The sequence below is a fragment of the Montipora capricornis genome, chromosome 14, assembly GCF_036669925.1.
Source record: "Montipora capricornis isolate CH-2021 chromosome 14, ASM3666992v2, whole genome shotgun sequence".
Taxonomy (NCBI): Eukaryota; Metazoa; Cnidaria; class Anthozoa; order Scleractinia; family Acroporidae; genus Montipora; species Montipora capricornis.
The window spans coordinates 39,404,586-39,424,585 of record NC_090896.1 but is presented as its reverse complement, the minus strand read 5'-3'; the positions used below and the strand labels follow the sequence as shown (position 1 = coordinate 39,424,585).

General features: G+C 38.7%; 2 protein-coding genes across 2 annotated transcripts in view; both read left to right on the top strand.

Moving 5' to 3' along the window:
• The first annotated feature begins 873 nt into the window (after positions 1 to 873).
• On the top strand, positions 874 to 6,407 carry LOC138033845 (uncharacterized). The gene is made up of 5 exons (XM_068881705.1): positions 874 to 1,079; positions 2,142 to 2,216; positions 4,499 to 4,558; positions 5,475 to 5,542; positions 6,073 to 6,407. The coding sequence occupies exons 1-5, from the start codon at positions 1,001 to 1,003 to the stop codon at positions 6,241 to 6,243; spliced, it is 453 nt and encodes a 150-aa protein (XP_068737806.1). The 5' UTR covers positions 874 to 1,000; the 3' UTR covers positions 6,244 to 6,407.
• A 7,173-nt stretch (positions 6,408 to 13,580) lies between these two features.
• Positions 13,581 to 20,000, top strand: part of LOC138033797 (cilia- and flagella-associated protein 299-like) — a 15,536-nt gene continuing 9,116 nt past the window's right edge. Inside the window, exons 1-4 of the mRNA XM_068881626.1 lie at positions 13,581 to 13,723; positions 14,222 to 14,275; positions 15,226 to 15,302; positions 15,747 to 15,837. Of these exons, the coding sequence (XP_068737727.1) occupies positions 13,616 to 13,723; positions 14,222 to 14,275; positions 15,226 to 15,302; positions 15,747 to 15,837 (330 nt within the window). The 5' untranslated portion in view covers positions 13,581 to 13,615. The remainder of the gene's footprint in view (positions 13,724 to 14,221; positions 14,276 to 15,225; positions 15,303 to 15,746; positions 15,838 to 20,000) is intronic.

The following is a 20,000-nucleotide window of genomic DNA, read 5'->3' as shown; positions in this document are numbered from 1 at the left end:
CATATTGCCGTTTAATATCATCAGTATGTCGTGACAGCATGCTTCATCGATTAGCGCCATTTTAATCGTAATTGTTTACATATTATCACAACATCAGTTTGTCAAAACTAGGTGAATCCTTCTGGAATTACTATTGATGCACGTTTAACGTAAACAGTTAACTGTTCAAATTTAAAAAAAAGAAATAAACGTTTCATGACAACGGCCTCTAAAGCTGAGAAAAAGTGTTCAATTAAAACAGCTTCTTGCACGGAGGGTGGGGTATTTGACGCTTTGTGAGGCCGTAACCGGTGGGAAAAAGGAAAGGAAATTTATTTAAGTGTCTAGTCGTTCTAGCGCCGGAGCATTAATTGGGGACACTGTAAACTGAAATTAACGATGAAAGCAAATCAAGTCAAAGGTTGGTTTTTGAGGAGAGGGGAAACCGGAGTACCCAGAGAAAACCTCTCGGTGCAGAGTAGAGAACCAACATATTCAACCCACATACGACGCCGACTCAGGGAATCGAAGCCGAGCCACATTGTTGGGAGGCGAGTACCATCCCGGCATTTGACGGTGTAAACTATCCACACAGAAGGACATTTGGCAATTTTTCTTTCTGTAAAAGTCAAATGCCCGGGGGTTTGCCCCTCCCTGAAAGGATACTCAACCTTGAAGGAGGCGACAAGGGCTAATTTGCAAGCAAACAAAAGAATTTCTAAAGGGTGGCCATTTTGGAATAAAGGTCAAGTTATGCGAGTGGGACTTTGAATTGTGCAAACAGTAAGTGAAAAGCTGGCACAACACCGTATTTACTGAACCGTAATGATATGGTGATTAGCATCGAAGTGCAGCCAATGAACGTGCTCCCTGAATTATAATTACAAATTATGACTTTACGCGCCTAATATTTATGTGTGTAAACCGTTTTCTAAATTTATTATTCTTCACTAAAGTTGACGATAACGTTCGCAGCTTTGGCACTGAACATATTTTTCAAACTTAAGAAGGCGCAGAAAACATGGCCGGCATACCTTCATTCCTGGTGACTTTGTTGCTCGTGGCAGGGGTTTTGTCCCGTCGTCTCGAAGATTTCAAAGGTACATTTATGCGTTAAATTTCTAAACATCTCATCGTGACGTATATGACCAACTGCAAAATTGGCGGTTTTTGCCAATGCAATGTCGCATTTTGGAATATGAGGCTAAGCACGAGGAGCATCTACTTGCTGTGTTCCCCAGAAACCATCACTTAGTTTTCCTTATCCACTCGAGATGTTTTTTTAGTTTGTCAATACTTATCTGAAGGCATACGCGCGCCCATTTACAGGGAAATCAGGTCAAAATCGACGAAAGTATGCGGTAACAGAATTCTTACGGCCTGCAGCTGGATTTTGTTCCTTCATTGGTGTATATGCTAGAAATGAGGATGATCTGCAATTCGATTCTCCAATGTATTCACCCCCCTAAGTTTTCAGTCAACTAGGTTAGAATTGTTCTTCGACAGACCCGATTTTTGAAATTGATAAATTGCCAAGGTGAGCATCAAAGAGCACTTAACGTACTGCAAATTTAGTTGGCAGAATTTCATCTTATGAAGTATAAACCTTCGACCGCGAAGTCAACAACAAAACCGTTATTCAGAATTTATACTCTACTTTGTAGACGTTAAAAAAAACACTCGAACGATTTACGAATTAGTTAAAATTGCGCGCCGATTTGAGTGATCAAACCGGCTTAGAAAGAAATTGTGAGCCACGTTTTGTTGGGGACTTATTTTAGGCTTTATCATTTCAGGTTGTAGATATGCAGAGAACGGGAAAAGAATGTTCCTGCATACTTTAAAATGAGCGAGCACAACTAATGTTTTTCTTTTGCAAGGAGACGAATGTTGTTCAAGTGAAATTATCATATCTTTGACGGTTTGCGTTCGCAAGTCTTCATTTAGGAAGAAAATCCGTTGAATTGAAACTCAATTTTGTGTTGTATATGTTATTACAAAGTCAAATCAGATTCATAAAGAAAGTAAAGGAACATTAACTTTATCAGCTCAAACAAGGCCAAGCAAATATCAGACCTCGAAAATGCTTTTAACATTGATGCATTCAAGTTTTGAATAATAAATCAACTGTGAATATTTGATACAACTTTTTTTTTTCACAGATCTAGATCGACGAGAATATCGCAAGGGGAAACCGCAGATGTTGTGGGAAAGAGGTTTGATTCCCGAGTATGAAGGTTCGTGGTGTGAGCAAGTGATGATTAATTAATTGCGCCCAGAACTCTTCAATGCAGTGGCGCGCCCTAATTAACTTGCATAAGATCTTTTAACGCATGATTAATTTCACACCGAATGCATAAGAGTTTTAGGTAGCGGTCTCCAGATCACTTTCATAAATAACATCCGATTTACTTAATGTTTTTGCTCATTCTTGTAAGACAAGTTACAATTCACATGGCAACCAGGTATACAATAAGTCATAGCTTGTAGAAAATTCGGTTTGGAACTGAAAGTACTTAACAAAGATACAGTTCAGAGACCAAGGTTTTAATCGACACTTAGAAAGTGTCGGTTTATACATTCCTTTGACTTTTGCCCATGTCAGCAAGGCTAGAAAGGCTTATTGGCGTTAGAGGAAATTAAAATAACATGTTATTTCGCGCCATTTAAGAAAGAGGTCAAATAAATGTTTCTGTTGAACAAAATATAATAAAATAGCCAATCTGGCTGACGCGCTTTAAAATTTCTATTTCAAAGTATTTTGCACATGCTGTCGAGCCTACTAAGTTAAAGATGATCATGCAAGACGTAAAAAAAAAAGGGTTGATTATTTTATTTATAAAATATATTCAGTGGATGCCGAGCAATTTTTGGCGCCAGTGGAATGTTTTGGAGAGTTAATTTACCGTTATATTTGCCCTTGCATAAAACGCAGATAAGGTACATCACGAACATGGAATAGTATTCCCTCGCAACTTAGTCAAAATAAGGTTAAGTCAAGTCAATCAATCAACTTTATTTAAATTACGGTAAATGACTCAGCAAGCTGGTTTTCAGACATGCCGTGTAAGAATTACAAAATATAAATGATAAAAAAATTACAAGAATAACACGATTTAAATGTTAAACGACTAATGAACTAGGTATAACTTAGCGCTAAATATTATTTAATGTCAAAGAAATTTAAACAATGGTAATAATTAGTAACAAAGAAACAAAGTCAAGTAAAGGGGAAAAAATCGCAATAGATTCAAAGCCGAACATGGATCACTTTGTGTATTTCAACATTTCAACTTACTGTCGTGTCATTTCTCGAACCTATTCATATCATTGTTTGTTTGGTTTTTTTTTTTTGCCTACGAATTGGCTATCACAAATTTGACTTTTTGCCATTGATGTCGCTGTTTACAAGTAAATAGGGTAAAACTAAAAGGAGACCTGAAAGGTAACCGAGTTGTTTCAACCAAAGTCGAATTGACTGCGAGAAGACCGAGTTATGCGAGACAAATAACTCGTCTGTAATAATGTCTATTTGGGTGAAGTATTGTGAAAAGCTCCTGGTCGCATGTCAATGCCAATCTCGTGAAAAATTCGCAAAAACTGACCACTGTAAGAACCTTACTCAATGGATAACGGTTCCCAGCAAACACAAATTTAATGTTCCGAGTGTGCGATTTATCCCCAATAGCGTGGCGCGCATTTTCAAGTCGGATATAATTATGCTGTTACTAGGATGCCCGCGGGCGATTTCCGCTGCTCACTCGGATTCGGGTCTCCTCCTTTGGGAGTGAGCGCCGGCTCATTCCCCGAAACAACGGCTGGTAAATCGAGCCTGGGATGCCCGTAGAGCAGAGATCCCGCAGCTATCCACATAAACTAGCACTTCACATTACACTCTAATCAGTTAAGTCTATCGTATAAGCATATATTGCCGAGGGTTACAATTTGCTTCAAGCGGCTTGCCTTGTCTCGCTTGACTTGAGTACCTTAAGTGACACATAATCTTGCCTTGAAAATTACATTGCACACTAAAAAGATGAAATAGTTTGAGCTATTATTACATAGTATATACCACACAAGTGAAGTTCTTTCCGCGCATTCTGATCGGAGGTGAGTCGCAAGCACTATTCACTTCTGAGTAAAAGGAGAAAACAAAATGACTTCTCGTTTCGCTTCGGTTAACGAGCAGCAAACTTCATTGACAAACTCAGCTGATTATTCAATTATGTGGTTTTAATTTACCTTAAAACAATAATTCCCCTCATCAGTGTCGGCAAATATCCACCACTATTCACCTCCCTTCCGGTGAATAATTAATTGTTTTCTATAGGAGATAATGCTGGCATTTTTATTTATCCTTCCCTCTTGGAAACTTGCGGTAATTATTACTGAACGAAAACTCCTTACTGCTGCATTATCGTTTATTCTAGAGTATCCCTTCGTGATTCAATCCTCACAAATTCTCTCCTTGCCCCAAATGTGACATTCTTTATTTCGAACTTTCTCTGCAAAATTTCAGATGATCCCGAGGTCTACGGAGACACTGCGTGGTTATTGGACAGGGTTATTATGAACGACAGTGAGTATTGCCTTTGTTCCAATCTGTTTCTATATAATTTTTTTAATTTGCCATTGACAAAAATTTCAAGCAAATACGACGATTATTGTTTAAGGTGTGATAATGAGAAAGTGGAAAGGATGGGAAACTATTCCATGCTTGGTGAATGGCGAAAGATCAGAGTCCTAACAACATACGCTAAGCTCGACTTCGCAGAGCCCGCAGACCAGCGGATACATACATACATACATACATACATTTGATTTACCACTCCCCATAGAGGTTTTTAGGGCCAATGAAACACAATGAACGAAACGACAGAACGTAACACCAACAACTGTTAGGAACAAATTCAACGAGTGGTCAGAACGTGCCTTGAACCCGTGATCCCCATATCTGAAAGCAAGCGCCCACTGGGCCGCACTGTCCATTGGGGAACTAGATAAACGACCCAGTTACCCCAGGAGTTCTAGAAGCTCAATAGGTAGAACATCCGACCGGTGTTACGGAAGTCGTAGGTTTGAATCCTGCCTGGAACTCTGATTTTTCAGGAAGCCTTTCGGCCGTCGCGATCGCCAAGCTCTAGTTTCCCAAATTCATGCAACAGAAGCTGTCTTCTGTTTGATCTTTGTAGAGAACTGTTTTCGTCTAATCTTAGTGGTAACCTTTAACTGGAAATGCGCAAACTCCTTGAAATGACTGCTGACATAGTGTTAATCAACGAGAAATGAGCAATTTAAAATAAATTTCATGTTAAGTGCGCGCTTAGTATGCTGATGTCTGAGCCCACTGCAAAAATGTAAATAGGACACGTATGTTTGTCCTATCAATCAATCGCGACATTACTTACTTACTTACTAAGTTGAGGGAGTGATTTTGCGTCTTTTGGCACTCTTCTGTCATAATGTAACATATTTTGCTCTTTCTCATGACACAGTGGCAATATTGGACGAACCCGAACCACCGTTTGTTAAATACAGGTTTGGGAGCGGAAATAAACAAGAGGTATTTATTCGTGCTTCATGATTTTCCTAAACATCTCAGTTCAGTTCTCAGTTCAGTCTCAGTTCTGGTTCCCTGGTTTTGCATTGCGCAACCCTACTGCGCATGATGGCGCGCGCATTAGCTCGCACACATTGATAAAATGATGCATTTTCATTGACGCCAAGCTTAAGTAAAGGAATGGCTATTTTCTCCTAAACGAATACGGTGAGCCCCATTTCTTATCACATTAATTTTATCATCTTCTTGACATGTCACAACAGTGTGCAAAGTCTTATCGGAAATCTATGACAAGTTCTATTTCTCGGGAATCACCTTAAGAGGGATCGCTGCTTGCATTAGGCATCTTTCCGCGCTTTAGTAAGTTGCAATACAATCCTTCGAAATCTGTTAGAAAAACTTCCTGGAGAAAAATTTCTCGGAATAGCGCAGAGAACTAGTGCTCTTACCACTGCGCCACCCCTTCTCTTCCCTGCTGTCAAAAATGAACCAAAAATGTAGTTTACTCATTCTGAGCATTTCTCTTTGATCAGTGTATCAATGGCGAGAAGACCCTACCACCCCAATGTCAATGGACCGGCTGGGTAGTTCAGAACAGTACCTCGACACCGGAACAAGTTAAATTGACAGTGGCAAAAAAGTACTGCACGCAGGCTGGATTTGAAAAGCCGAAAGACAAAGTCATACCTTGCATGATGGAGTAAGATACCGCCACCTCAAGGTCTTGACGTTTTTCTGTTAGCTGCACCTAAGCAAAGGCTTAATTAAAATGTGAATCATATATTCATGTCAATTTTTTTCTTTCGATAGTACTATCACGATATTAGAAAGTAACATAATGATCATGATAAAGTTGAACAAAAATAAACTTGTTGTTGAGGTTTTGTTTTCCTGAACTCGCCCCAGCCTCCGCTTCAACAACTTAAAGTTTGGTCAGCGGCAGCGACAATCCCGCACCCTTCAAACGACTTATCGACGACATTCACAACAGACATACAACACATCGACTGACTTAAAATTTTACAATACCAAGAGCGAATTCACTCTTGACAATATTCATACCTCAAGAAACACACCAATTACTGTTAACACCTTCAGATCCAATGACATATATGCTTACTTAATAGACGATTTGTATGATGGCGTCATTTTACTACCGAAACCAGAATGCTTTGTCAAAATCCTTTGTTATTCAGATTTTTTCTCTCCTGGGAACAAAGAGATAATTGTTTAAATTTGCCTGACAATAGAAGCAACTTAAAGCAGTCTGGTCTCTTTTTGAATGACGCCATCATGCAAATCGCCTATTAACCGACAGTCGACCAAACATCACGACTTTTTCATCAATCACATCAATGACCAGGGGCCGGTTGCTCGCGCGATCAAAGCCTGGCCGTTGCCGGCTAACCGTTGGTTACGAGGTATCAACACCTATGGGTGGTTTGCAACCAATCTCAAGAGACACACATGATAATGCTGCAATGTACAATTGCTGGTGGACGAACAAAAGGAGTTAATGAGAGATCTTTTGTTTTAGTCCACCAACATGGTGGGGATGACGTAACGTGAAAACCACCTAGAGAGTATTTTCTTGCGACGTCATGTCGGCTATGTTAGTGTCCCCAACTTATCTACTGTTATCATGCAAGCGTTTGGAAAATAAGATTACTGATCACGTGATTGAAAACACTCTGTTCACCTCTGATTCCAAAATGGCCACCATTTTAGAATTCTTTTGTTTGATTTCAAATTGACTCATCTGGTCCCGCTTTCAAACGTAATATTCAAAAGGGTATTAACCTTGAACGGCCATTTTACAATAGACCTTATTCACGATGGCCGCCATGTTGGATTTGCTGTCATCGTGCAAATTAGCTACACACTTCTGAGGGGGTAAACAACACAAGTTTGAGAGGTTTTAACGAACATTTTAGCCATACAGATGATTTGTTTCATGTTCATTGAATGTTTATCACCCAAGCAGTAAAATAGAATGACTACACAAGTTACTTCGATATTTTTTTAGTGAAAAATGAGCAGATAACGAAGTAGAAAGTCAAACTGTCAAAAGCAATCAAAAGATATAAAATTTTTATAAAAGGTACTTAATTCTAAGTACTAAAATGGACTTTTAGCAATGTTATTTCAATATTTCGACGAGCAGATTTTCCGCAATTTACCTTTCTTCCAATGTTTTCCCCACAGCATAACACATGGCTAGTTTGCATAACAATTTGAAAACCAACATGGCAGCTATTGTGAATAAGGCCTATTAAACAAAAGAATTCTAAAATGATGGCCATTTTGAAATAAGTTGTATAGGTTTCCATGGAATTAATCAGTGCTACGTTAGCGCCAACCATGATTCGGAGCAACACGGGCCGGAGTGATTACACCATTTACTAACGTTACGAAAATAACTCGAGTCCGAATGTGACTTCCGCTGCAGTTGTCGAAAGCGCATCAGTAGCTGTTTTTTAGTTTATCTCAATTTTATTAGAACTAGTTCCAAGTCCGAAGTCTACTGAGGAGTTTGCAGAACCGTTACGCTGAAGGTACGGCATAAAAGCGGATCACTCATTGAATAGATCTCCTTACAGTTGTGTGCTTAGTTGTCTGACCTTTAAAGTGCTACTGTGATCAAATTTTTATCCCTTGAGTTTTTTGGTTTATCACATAGAGTACCATGAAACATTAAAAACGCTGTTTACCTTTTGGAAATATCTGCATTGGTTCCAGAGATATTTAAGTTTGAAAAATGTGTTAAATATGCAAATGAGAAGGCTGATGACGTCATCCACCCAACCCAATAGAACATCAAGAATATAAATAGAGCTATCTCGGTCAATTTGCAACAGAGACCATTGAAACTTGGTGAGCTGATAGTTCTGAAGGCAACACACCTACGACTGTAAAGAAATTGGTTCCCATGGCAACTCACACTTTTCCAGTCCCCTCCAACCTGATTTCAATATTTTGTTGATCTCAGGCTAGAAATACATTTACCAAGGCCACAAACTCGACCTAACATCTTTATATGCTGGCAGGATCATGCAGATGAGGCACCATTTGCAAATATCAAAACAGAACCCCAAAGGTGGTCCGCAAAGCTTTTAATATCAGGGAGGTCTGGAACCCAGTATGTTGCCATGGTAACAAAAATGGTATGCTCATATTGTGGAACACATCTACTAGAATCTTAGTGCAAAGAACCAAGTATTTCTGATACAAATTGGCTGAGATATCTTTCTCCATCATACTTGATCAAAATTTGGTAGGGTTTATGACGTCATCACTTGGCTAATTTGCATATTAAAAAAACTTGAATATCTCCAGAACAAAAAGAGATATTTGAAAATGGTAAACAGCATTCTTCTTCTCGTACAGACTACGTGTTTATGTGCCAAAATGGCTTCGATAGGGAAGGTTCAAATTTCGTCACAGTAGCACTTTAAACGAAAGTGAGGCTAGTGTTAACCTTATTATGATATAGATCATGGCCAACATGGCCTCCAAGTCACGTGAGTGAAAGCCATCTATAGACCTCCCCCCTTTTCTTGTGTTAATGATGTTGTTGTCAACCTAATTAGTAAGTATTTACGTAAGAAAAGCAGTGAGGTTTCTATCAAAGCAAGGTCAACTCCAGCCTCACTTTCATGCATACGCCAGGTAACTAAGTACAGGACTGTAAAATGGTCTATTAAGCAATCGCTCCCGTGTATACCCTGGCCTACCACACTGAATACAAACAAGCATGTCCTGATTGTGATCGTAAAATGTGGAAAGTTGCTCACAGGATTTCCAAACACTTTATGACATCAGGGGCGTAGCGTCCATATACGCACGTACGCCCGTGCGTACAGCTCAAATCCGGGAATCCTTATTCCAGGGAGGTATTAATCTTTTAAAGTCATAAAATCGGGCCAAGCTTTTTAAAGTTCGAATTAACTGGTGTCTCTCTGTGTGAGCATTTCCAGTATATTTTCGTTATCCCATACAGGCCTTGCCAAAAAGTGTCGAATGACAACGAGGTGGCCAGACGAATGCAACGTGATGGATCCAGCATGTTGGACTCGAGGGTCTGGAACCACAATCTACCTAAAATCCTTAGAAAACAAACTCTCTTGGCGTTTTCAAGTTCCTTTCAAAATTATCAATAGAGTCAATCTCTCTGATAGCAAGAGGACGGCTGTTCCAGAATCTGGGAACGGCAACAGCAAATGCGCCGTCTCCAGAGGTCTTGCACCATGCAGGTGTGAAGAACCTTGTGAAGACCTTGAGCGTCATTGTGTAGGGAGTAATGGTAATAGTAATGGTAATGGTGATGAATTTATCTGCATGGCACATTTTCTATTGACATATTCAAAAGCGCTTTACAAGAAAGTGATCTATGGGTGATATCGGACATCAGCATATACCGGCGCCGCTGGCAGCCGCTATCAGTCCATTAGCGATCTCACCCCGCACATGAATGAATGAAATGAGGCCTGACCACAACACCGGGAGCTCCCTGCCCTCCTCTTTACGAAGAGAGTGTGGGTTCTTCTGAAAAATTCAGGTCGCGTTAAGTCGAACCGATAACCTCTGCGATGCGGATGCAATACGCTACCCACGAATCTTTGAAGCAGAATATTTCAGAACAGGTCAATCCCCTGGGTCAATTTATTGGGTTCATTTCTTTCCGTGAAGGAGCCAATCAATGAAATGAATCTCTATTAACATTAGGAGAAATTCCATCAGTGCCAAGATGCAAAAGATGCTGACAAGTGCATATTATATTACGTCATTTCGCTCGCAAAAGTGTCTATGTCGGACGTAAATATGAAATTCAGGACAAAATGATTTTTATCCTACTTTTTACTCTCAATTTCCTTTCGGTCTATGTCATATGCACTTGTTTGCATTTTGGCACTAATGGCATTTTTGCTAATGCTAATATAGTTTCATTTCATTCATCGAGTCCTTCACAGAAGCAAGACCCTCTCCCAAGTGTGTGGCTTCAGAGAGCATTGCACCGGCATCGCATGGGTTCGAATGCCGCTGGAGCCACCTGAAATTTTCAGGTATCAAAACAAACAGTTGCTTAAATAGTCGACCTATAGCTAAGCCCGAGGATCAATTCTCTCATTCGTTAATGATAACTTGTAACGACACAGGTATAGATGAAGCTAGATGAAATCGTGCAAACTTTTGAGAAGGAGCGGTTGGTGGGATAGATGCAGTAAGATAAAGATTCTGTGATCTCGAGCTGCGCAAATTAAAAAAACCAAGCTTACCATTCAGACCGATTCGCCATAAATCGAAATTAATTGATGAAGAAAATAAAACCTATCCTTACCTCACTTTTCTGTGATAATTCCTGAGCACTTAATGCATCAGAAATTGTTCCTGAGACAGCTGAAGAGAGCGGTCTTGTCAAGTTTTGTCTTGCACCAAAAAATCAAAACATTGGACCACGAGCCCGCGGCATGAATTTCATGTGTTATATTATTAAATCGCAAAAGTGCGATTTATAAATCGCAAAGTTCGTAACCTTGCGATTTATAAATCGCAAAGGTACTTCAATGTGTTATTTATAAATAACACAAAATGTAGGGGAAAAGTACTTAAATAATATTTTTACATTTGGCGCCCCATAACTATCCAGTGGATAAGTCATAGCAAAATCGATTGGATAGTGATTTATCTGATGGATAGTAACCTGCGATCGGGCTCTATTTTAGTTTCGCGTGGTACGTAATGTGGAGTTGGCGAAACGAAAAATAGAGCCTGACCAAATTCCTCTTCGAAATTCCTTCCACCCACTTTTTTGATTGATTGACATGTCCTTCATCGGCCAATCAAATTTACTTCCATTACACCAATACACGCGTGGACGGCAGATTCACGCTAGTTTGTTCACAGGCAGACCACTCTATGTGTTCGTGGTAATATATGTTTGTATGAAACGAAGAAAATATATGAGGGTTATGAATAAAGCTCTAAAAATTGCACATCTAACTCACATCTCGGTCTGAATATCCCCATAAAGTTAAATGAAACCTTAATCGACTCATGTATGGTGTTTTTTCGCCTTCTTGGGCCGTCTAAAGCGTCTTATAGCGAAATTACTTTTGGCCGGTGACGGTTAAGACAAGAGAGGGAGACAAGGCTTGCAACTTGGCGGCCGTTAGCCTCGACCTCCTCCACTTCAAACGTTAACTGGAATTAACGCAAAAGTACTGAAAATCTCACCTGAATGGCGACGCGCCAGCTCGCCGTGGTTCAAATCCCTGATTGATAGATTTGAAACGGTGTGCATTCCTTGAATTCCTTTGGCCGCTGAGTTTGATCATATTGAGAAAGCTGTACTTGAGACTTCAGCATCGATTTTCTCGGAAACAGCTGCAGGGATGAAGCTCAAATTTGGCGAAGAGATAGAGAAAAAACTCATCTATCATGATCCGTCGCCATTCAGGTGAGATTTTCAGTATTTTTGCGTTAATTCCAGTTTGAAGTGGAGGAGGTCGAGGCTGACGGCCTCCAAGTTGCAAGCCTTGTCTCCCTCTCTTGTCTTAACCGTCACCGGCCAAAAGTAATTTCGCTATAAGACGCTTTAGACGGCCCAAGAAGGCGAAAAAACACCATACATGAGTCGATTAAGGTTTCATTTAACTTTATGGGGATATTCAGACCGAGATGTGAGTTAGATGTGCAATTTTCAGAGCTTTATTCATAACCCTCATACTTCTCTTCGTTTCATACAAACATATATTACCACGAACACACAGAGTGGTCTGCCTGTGGTTTGTTTTGACCACAGTTACACCGTGGGAGGAATATTATAAACGAATTCGAAAGTTACCGTTGGCTTTAATTTGAGAAAAACACATTTAAAGCATGGGGAATGTTTTCGACGACTATATTGCGGCAAAGGCCTGTGTAATAGTTCTTCCACCGAACTTCACTGAATATGCAACATCTTAATTTGTAATTGAGATAACCAAGCATTCTATCGTTGGACGGTTTGGCAATAGAATTTTAAAGAAAAAAAAAAGAGAAATACATTATTCCTTTAACGTGCTTGCCAATGAAGGTTTCTTTGGTGATTTTTTCGGGTAATATCTTCAGTTGCAGTGTATTTCTAGAATTGCGTGCAGTAAAATCATGATAAGTTTGGCCGTTATTTTTTTAATGAAGTACGAACAGTACGATGGACTCGCGAAGTTTCTTTTATTTTTGTGCAATTGGTCTCTCTGGAAACAGGCCATTTTAGTTTCTGGAGTGCGCGTTTTAAGTTAAATCAACTGGAAATATTATGAAGCAATCTTGACTCCAAATTGTGCAAACAGACCGTGTCATGTACGGTAAGTAAATAATGCCGTTTGATACACAGATGTTCAAAACATGCATTCGTGTAACTTGCGATTTTATCAACATCTTCTCCTGTTGATATATAAGTCCTTTGTCTCATCCAGGAAACCAATATGCATCGGTTTCATTGCCATTTGAAAGAACCAGTCATTTAGCTTTCAAAACATCAGGGAAGTTTGTGCCAAAGTACTTTCACCCACATGGCCACAGAGCTCGAAAACGGTATCGATACTTTCAATCTTTCCAGAGATTCAACCACGATTCTGGACAAGTTATGAGATGATCCAGATGGCATTTCTCCATTTATACAAATAAAATCAAGTTGCACCGTCCACGGCATTGTAAGAACAAAAGGCAGCAAAATTTTTCGTACACTTATGGCGGATTAATCTCGAGGACTTCACGAGAGCTTCGCGCAATCACGATGACATTTTCACTTCCGGCGTTTCAACAGCAATTCAGATCACGAATTTGGTCGGCCAAAATTTGGCCGACCGTCCGGAATTCTTGAGAGACTTTTGGTCAGGCCCAATTTTAGCGAGCGACGACATATGGGAAAAACTAAAAATGGGCCTGATCGCAGGTTAGATGGATAGAGTTATCCACCTTTTGAACAGCTGTGGTTCCGGTGTCCGGGCTTGTCCGGAGTTGTTAAACGAATAATGAGCCTGCGCTGCTTCATTATTTTTCGCGGTTTCCTAGCAACTGTAACAGAGATTCAATATGGACGAGGAAGCTGTTGGAGCGACAGACAATATTGTGACTGAATTCACCACATATGAGGACTTCCTCGATAGTCAGATAACTCCATTGGATCTGTATTACCTCGAGGTAATATTTTTTTTTCATTTATATGCCTTTCTGAGTCGAATTTACTTGGAACTAATAGTGAATCAAGCTCGATGCTTAAACTGCAAGCCAGCCGGGTTCATTGATCGACGTTCTCTGTGCTACAGTTTTTCATGAATCTCTAAGAACCATGTATGTCACTTTCAGATTAGAGAATTTTGCCGGACAACTTTTTCCCCAGACAATCAATGCCGGCCGACGAGATAATTCCCAATTAAGCTTATACACAAGTCATGTAAGCTTTATTTTAATAAGTTTAGTAATAAACGTTACATAGTATTAACTCGTCATTTTTGGACAAGATTGTAGCTTTGGCTCTAGCTTCAGTACACGACGTGAACGATAAGTTGTCGAAAGTAACATTCTTTAATAATGGCCAACACTCTTTCTCAGAATTAATAATCTTACATGTTTAGTTTTAGAAAAAGCACTTTTAAAAATTGCCCTTGTAATTAACTTGTTGCTGTTGTTTCTATTCAGGATGAAGAGCTTGCCAGACAACTTGTGGAGCTGGGTTACCGAGGAAGCGGGGAGGTCAGTAGAATGCACCCCAGTCTACAGGATTTCAGTCAAAAGGGAAACGAAAAATAATAAACACTGAAATTTTTGAAGCATCCTACAGGATATAGGGCCACACAGGCCCAGCACATGCATATTAGTTAGAAGCTTTTGTTGTTCATAATGCATTCCACCATTGTTTTCTTTTGGTGGGGCTGGGGGTGGGACGTTAGGAAGGGTTCTCTCGCAGAATAAATTCAAGAGAATAAATCTCTTAAAAAAAGTTGTTGACTCTTGTTCAACATTAATTTTTGCAGCAATAGTTGATCCACAAAATTTAATGTTTACTTGTACCATGATTTGCTAACTACAATGTAGCTTCTTGAGACTAGAAAACTTTAACCCCAGTAAATGAATGAGAGAGTTAAACCTCTTTAATATTGTTGGTCGCTTTCCAAGGGTTAAACATACAACCCTTTTCTAAGCGACTCTTAAGTACCTATGTATGTACGAAAGCCTTTTTTTCAAAGTGAGCTTGTCAGTGGGCAAATTTGTATGTTAATATTATGTTCTGCGTGTGGCCTTCTTATTTATCTGCAAACACTGTACTGGTGGGGTGAATTATAAACAATGATTTAAACAGTCAGTTCAGCCACAAACCACAATGATGACATACTGTAGTCAGAATGAAGCATTTATGTAGACTAGAAACATTTTTGCAAGTAAGTCGGCAATGGCAACTGAACAAAGTAAAACTATTATGATACCGTTGGCTTAACCTTTTTTTTCTGTTCTGGCCCCAGTTGTTCAAACAATGGATAGCGCTTACCCCTATCCGTTGGATAAATCGCTATTCAGTGGATAAGTCATAGCAAAACCAATTGCGCTATTGAGTGGATAGTGATTTATCTGGTGGATAGTGTTATGCACTTTTTGAACAACTAGGGACTGATGTTTAAAAGTTATTGTTGGTACTGATGTTTAAGGTTCTTAAACGAGAAGAATTTGAAGCAAGGAAGCAAGCAGCGGAGGCTAGCAGATTATCAAAGCGAAGTCAGCAGAAGTAGGACTCACTTTTTATCTGTTGCAACTTTTATTTCAACTTGTAATCTCAAAGTGGTTATAAATGAGTGAAATGATACATGAAATGAATCATACTGTACATGTATATTGAACTGCGGAATTGAGAAATCAAAATAAAGCAACGATGCTGGTGAGATCGCAGGTTCAAACTCCGTTGATGTCCTGAATAAATATTGAGGTTAGGTACACTTTAAAAGAGAAAGCTGTGCCATTATTGCACCATTGGAGGTGTTTTTTTAGAAATCTTTGAAAAAGTCAATATTCCGTTCAGACGTCAAATTGTTCATTAGAAGTTGAAATGATGAAATAAAATATTTTCTTTCATTTACTCATATATACTGATAGCCATAATTCTTATTATGTGTGCATTACATCTTGAAATATTGGGGTAATCAGGCTCCTTATGATATTTTGTTTGTAACAGAACTTTAGCTAGCTCAGGAAAAGATCTCAGAGATCCATTTTTACTGGCTTTGGCAGAGCGTGAAGAGGCCAACAGAAGTGGAAAAATGACAGTAAGTGATTTTTATTTACTCAAAGATAAATGCTAACTTTAATACTGTAGCCTGTGTACAGGCTGCCCACTCCCCTCAAATATTTAGGAGAGTGGAAAGCTGTACACAAACTAACTTACTTTAGCGTATAAATAATTTTCAATGCTGCTTGTTAGATGACCATTCCACGCATTAAAACTTGTTCCCCCTCATTCCCTCCTGAGAGTGTCAGACAGACTCTTAGATTTTACTGTGTCTAAATAATGCCAGGCGATTTTACCGTCAGTAATGGCAAAAATTAATAAAAATAGATCCGTTGGCAATATTGGATTTTGATGCAGTTGTATATTATCTAGAGAACGTTTGTAAGGGTAGTCATGACTACTACTTCAGTGACAGCTGTCTGCTGATTCATAATCAGACTCCTTAAAGTGCCTGTGAAGTAAAAAGTATCTTTTGCTTATAATTTTAATTAAAGACCTTTAAAAATGATGAAGAGTGGTGTTTTTTATTTTTTTTTACACCTTCTCTTGTTTCGGAGATACATGTATTCAAGTTTTTGTTTTAAAATGATATTAATCCCAAAATTGAAAATATCTCCAAAAATATTGGACAGGTGTTGTTTAAACTTGGCACCAGTAATTTACATCAGATAAGGCACAAAGTGATACCAAACTCATTTTCAGTCCCTCTCTGCAATTAGCCAAATATTTCAGATTTTGAACAGATAAGTATGGGCAGATGGTCACATGAGCTGCCATAATGCTTTACATCTCTGTGTAAGCTTACCAAGATTGAACATTGTCTTATTACAACAATAAACGACAAAATAAAGCCTGCATTAAATAGACCCAGCAGCAAAAATGGTTGCTCTTATAACAGCATAGAGAGTACCATTTTGTGCCTTACTTGATATGGATTTCCGCTGCCAAGTTCGAACAAGGCCCTAATCCCTTGCAATATTTTCAGAGATATTCTCAATTTTGCGATTTATTGCAGTCATGGTACAGTTTTTATGATGTCATCAATTTTTCACCAAAAACTTGAATACCTCCAGAATGAGAAAATATTTTCCAAAATTAGAAAACACCAAATGTTCTTCATAATTTCGAAAGGTCTTTACAGTGTGAGACAAAATTCCAAGCTTCATCAAGTCTGTGAGGAGCTAGCCCCAAAAAGATTTGTATCCTTTCTTTTTTTCTCTCAAACTGTCTGCTAAACACTAACCCCGCGGTCACATTCACGCTAGAAGATTGCTTGCTTGGCCAATATTTGTGTACCTTGCACATTCCTAGCTCGTCACAAGTGTGACCAACCAAGCATGGCATTGCTTGCTTGCTTAAAAGAGAGGTGGAGTGCTTAAAACTTCACAGGATCTGCAGCTCAGCTCAAGAGCGCTCTGCAGTGTTCTTGAACTGTGCTAGGTAAACAATTCATGAAAGCTGACTAATAAGGAAAAGGGCTTTTATACATGGCTTCCTTGTAAAGCAGGTTTCTTATCATTTCTTTTATTGTAGTATTTTAGTAATCTAATTTAGCTACTGTAGATAGTAGATTTAATGAATTCATTATTTTAAAGTCTTGAAGGAAATACCGTGTCTAAATAAAGATTTTACCTTTGCCTTTACACCCCTACCCAATTTTTCCAAAACAATTTTACTAACTCGTTTTACTGGTTCAAATGTAATTTATTCGTCCTTGGCGCTGGAGGGCCTCACACTCAGAGAAACTAACAGTTGCTCGAAGTGGTTTCCCTCTCGGGAAGCGACCCTGGTGAAAATCTTTGAAGGATCTTTGAAGATCCTTAAAGACTCCTCAAAGATCTTTTTGAGGATCTTTCTAAGGATCTTTTTCCGAATCCTCAAGGATCCTACCTAGGATCCTTGAAGATCCTTAAAGATCTTAGCTTTTCTTGCCAAGATCCTCAAAGATCCTTGCCAAGATCTTCAAGGATCCTTGAGGATCTTCGAAGATCCTGTCCAAGATCCTTGAGGATCTTCAAAGATCCTGTGCAAGACCCTCAAGGATTTTTAAAGATCCTGACCAAGATCTTTGAAGATCATCAAAGATCCTTGGGGATCTTCAAAATCCATATCCAAGATCCTTGAGGATCTTCAAAGATCTGGTGCAAGATCCTTGAGGATCTTCAAAAACCCTTGCCAAGATCCTGTGCAAGATCCTTGAGGATGTTGATGTTTAAATATCACTTAGGACTTTACAGGAACCTAGCAGAGATTCATCATCGTATTTACCGCTGGGCACATGTCTGGCCTTGGGGCGCTCCTGGTGGGGTTAGATTTGCATCCACCAGTTGCATCAGATCTGTTTTTGTTATCACAGCTCTTCTCACTTGAGCCCTGTCCACAACTAGAAGATTACTAATTTTATTGTCCACCTTCTCACCCTGAATTGCACTTATTGGACTCCAGTTTGATGTACAAAATTATTTTATTTAAAAACCTGGAAAAAGGAGCTTTCTTTCTGTAGAAGACAAACTTCAATACATAAAATGCTTCATTTGTCTGAAAACTATGTTATAATGCTAAGTATGATTGAAGTAAAATAACAATGATGAATCATGGAAAATCAATATCCAACTTTATTTGCTAGCATTCTTTATTGAACTGAATGAAAAACAGCCACAAACTACAATTCTCACTTGAGTAAGATGCAAGTGAAGTTTGGTAAGGCTTATCACCTTGGCTTGTTATCAAAAAATGTCCACTAACTCCTGGGTCAAAGGGATGGGAAGAATACAATAAAAATCTAACAAACCTGAACAAATGATGCATTGACTATTGCTTTTCAGACTTGATGTGGATCAAGTTGCCTTTGACAACATTATTTTAACATGAAACTCTGTGACAACTTTGCTCAAATCTTATTCAACTGAGATGATAGTAGCTTTTGGAGTTATTTGGTCACATGGTTATCCATTAATTAGAAGTTTAGCTGCATACAGTAAACCAATTTCTTAAAATTTCCTTTAATATGACTTGAATGTATATAAAGAATCATAGACACATTATTAAGTAGTCATTAATATCAAGGATACAGCTAAGATTATTCAAACTTTTTTCACAAACAGCCATTTTTATCGAGAAAATGTTTCTTAAAAATAAGACAAAAACCTTAAATTGTAGCATAGAAAAACAGCAAAAGAGAAACACTACAAAAAGAACCTACTTATCACTGCACTTGTAAGTACATCTGCACTACAACAATAATGTGTGATTTACCTAACACATTTGTATTTACTTTATTTTATCTATCTTTTTATTACTCATTTTTTTCGTTACTCAGTATTTGATGCTATTGCCGGCTGAGGCTGTATTTTTAGAACTTTTTCTGAATATTTCAAATGCAGTTACACATCCTGAAAGAACAACAAAACCATAAGGGCAAATTACTCATATTGATTATCATGAAGTCCACATGTACTAGCAAGTCATGCCCTGGAAGTGACAATAAATGCACATCACCTAACCTTTGAAAATTGCTATGAACCTCAGACATTCGAAGTTGCCAATAATTTGCAACAACCACTCTTTTGATGTAAAACTTAAGTAATCTCGTTAAGATTCACCTATTTTTTTTACAGGATTATAGCAAGTAAGCCAAATTATAATCCTTGCCTGCACATGTCAAATTTGGGACTTGAAGCTTGAAAAGTTCGAATTCTCAACAGACCAATATAATTCGGCTAACTCAATGTTGCACCCATTTTAAATCTTTAATTTTGGGAATAAAACGTTTTCTTCTGGTATTTCCATATCATTTTAAATGTGAATGCTTCATTGTCATGCAAATTCAACACACAAAGAATCTTAAACCCGAGAGATTTGAATTGGGAACAACATAGACTTGCCACAAGTCGACCTTACGAGAATCCCAGGACAATACGGCATCAACTCAAATATTATCTGCTTATAATTAGCGCCTACCTTTGTACTTGGATTGCTGTATGCATTTCCTCGTTTTGAATCAGTATTTAAAGGGCAAAACAATCATGAATCATAAGATTTATGCTCGTTGATTCAAACTTAGCATAAAACCGCCGAACTGTAAGAGGAGCCATCGTTGGTGACTGCTGACCAAAAGCGAAACGGCTCACTAGTTTCCAGTCTTATCTCTTATCCAAGATGGCGGAGGATGACAACCCTCCGATTCATCTGTACTTTAAA

Coding starts and splice junctions, on each gene's coding strand:
- LOC138033845 (XM_068881705.1), top strand. CDS start 1,001: ATGGCCGGCATACCTTCATTCCTGGTGACTTTGTTGCTCGTGGCAGGG. Junction 1,080..2,141: donor TCGTCTCGAAGATTTCAAAG/GTACATTTATGC, acceptor TTTTTTTCACAG/ATCTAGATCGACGAGAATAT. Junction 4,559..5,474: donor CAGGGTTATTATGAACGACA/GTGAGTATTGCC, acceptor CTCATGACACAG/TGGCAATATTGGACGAACCC.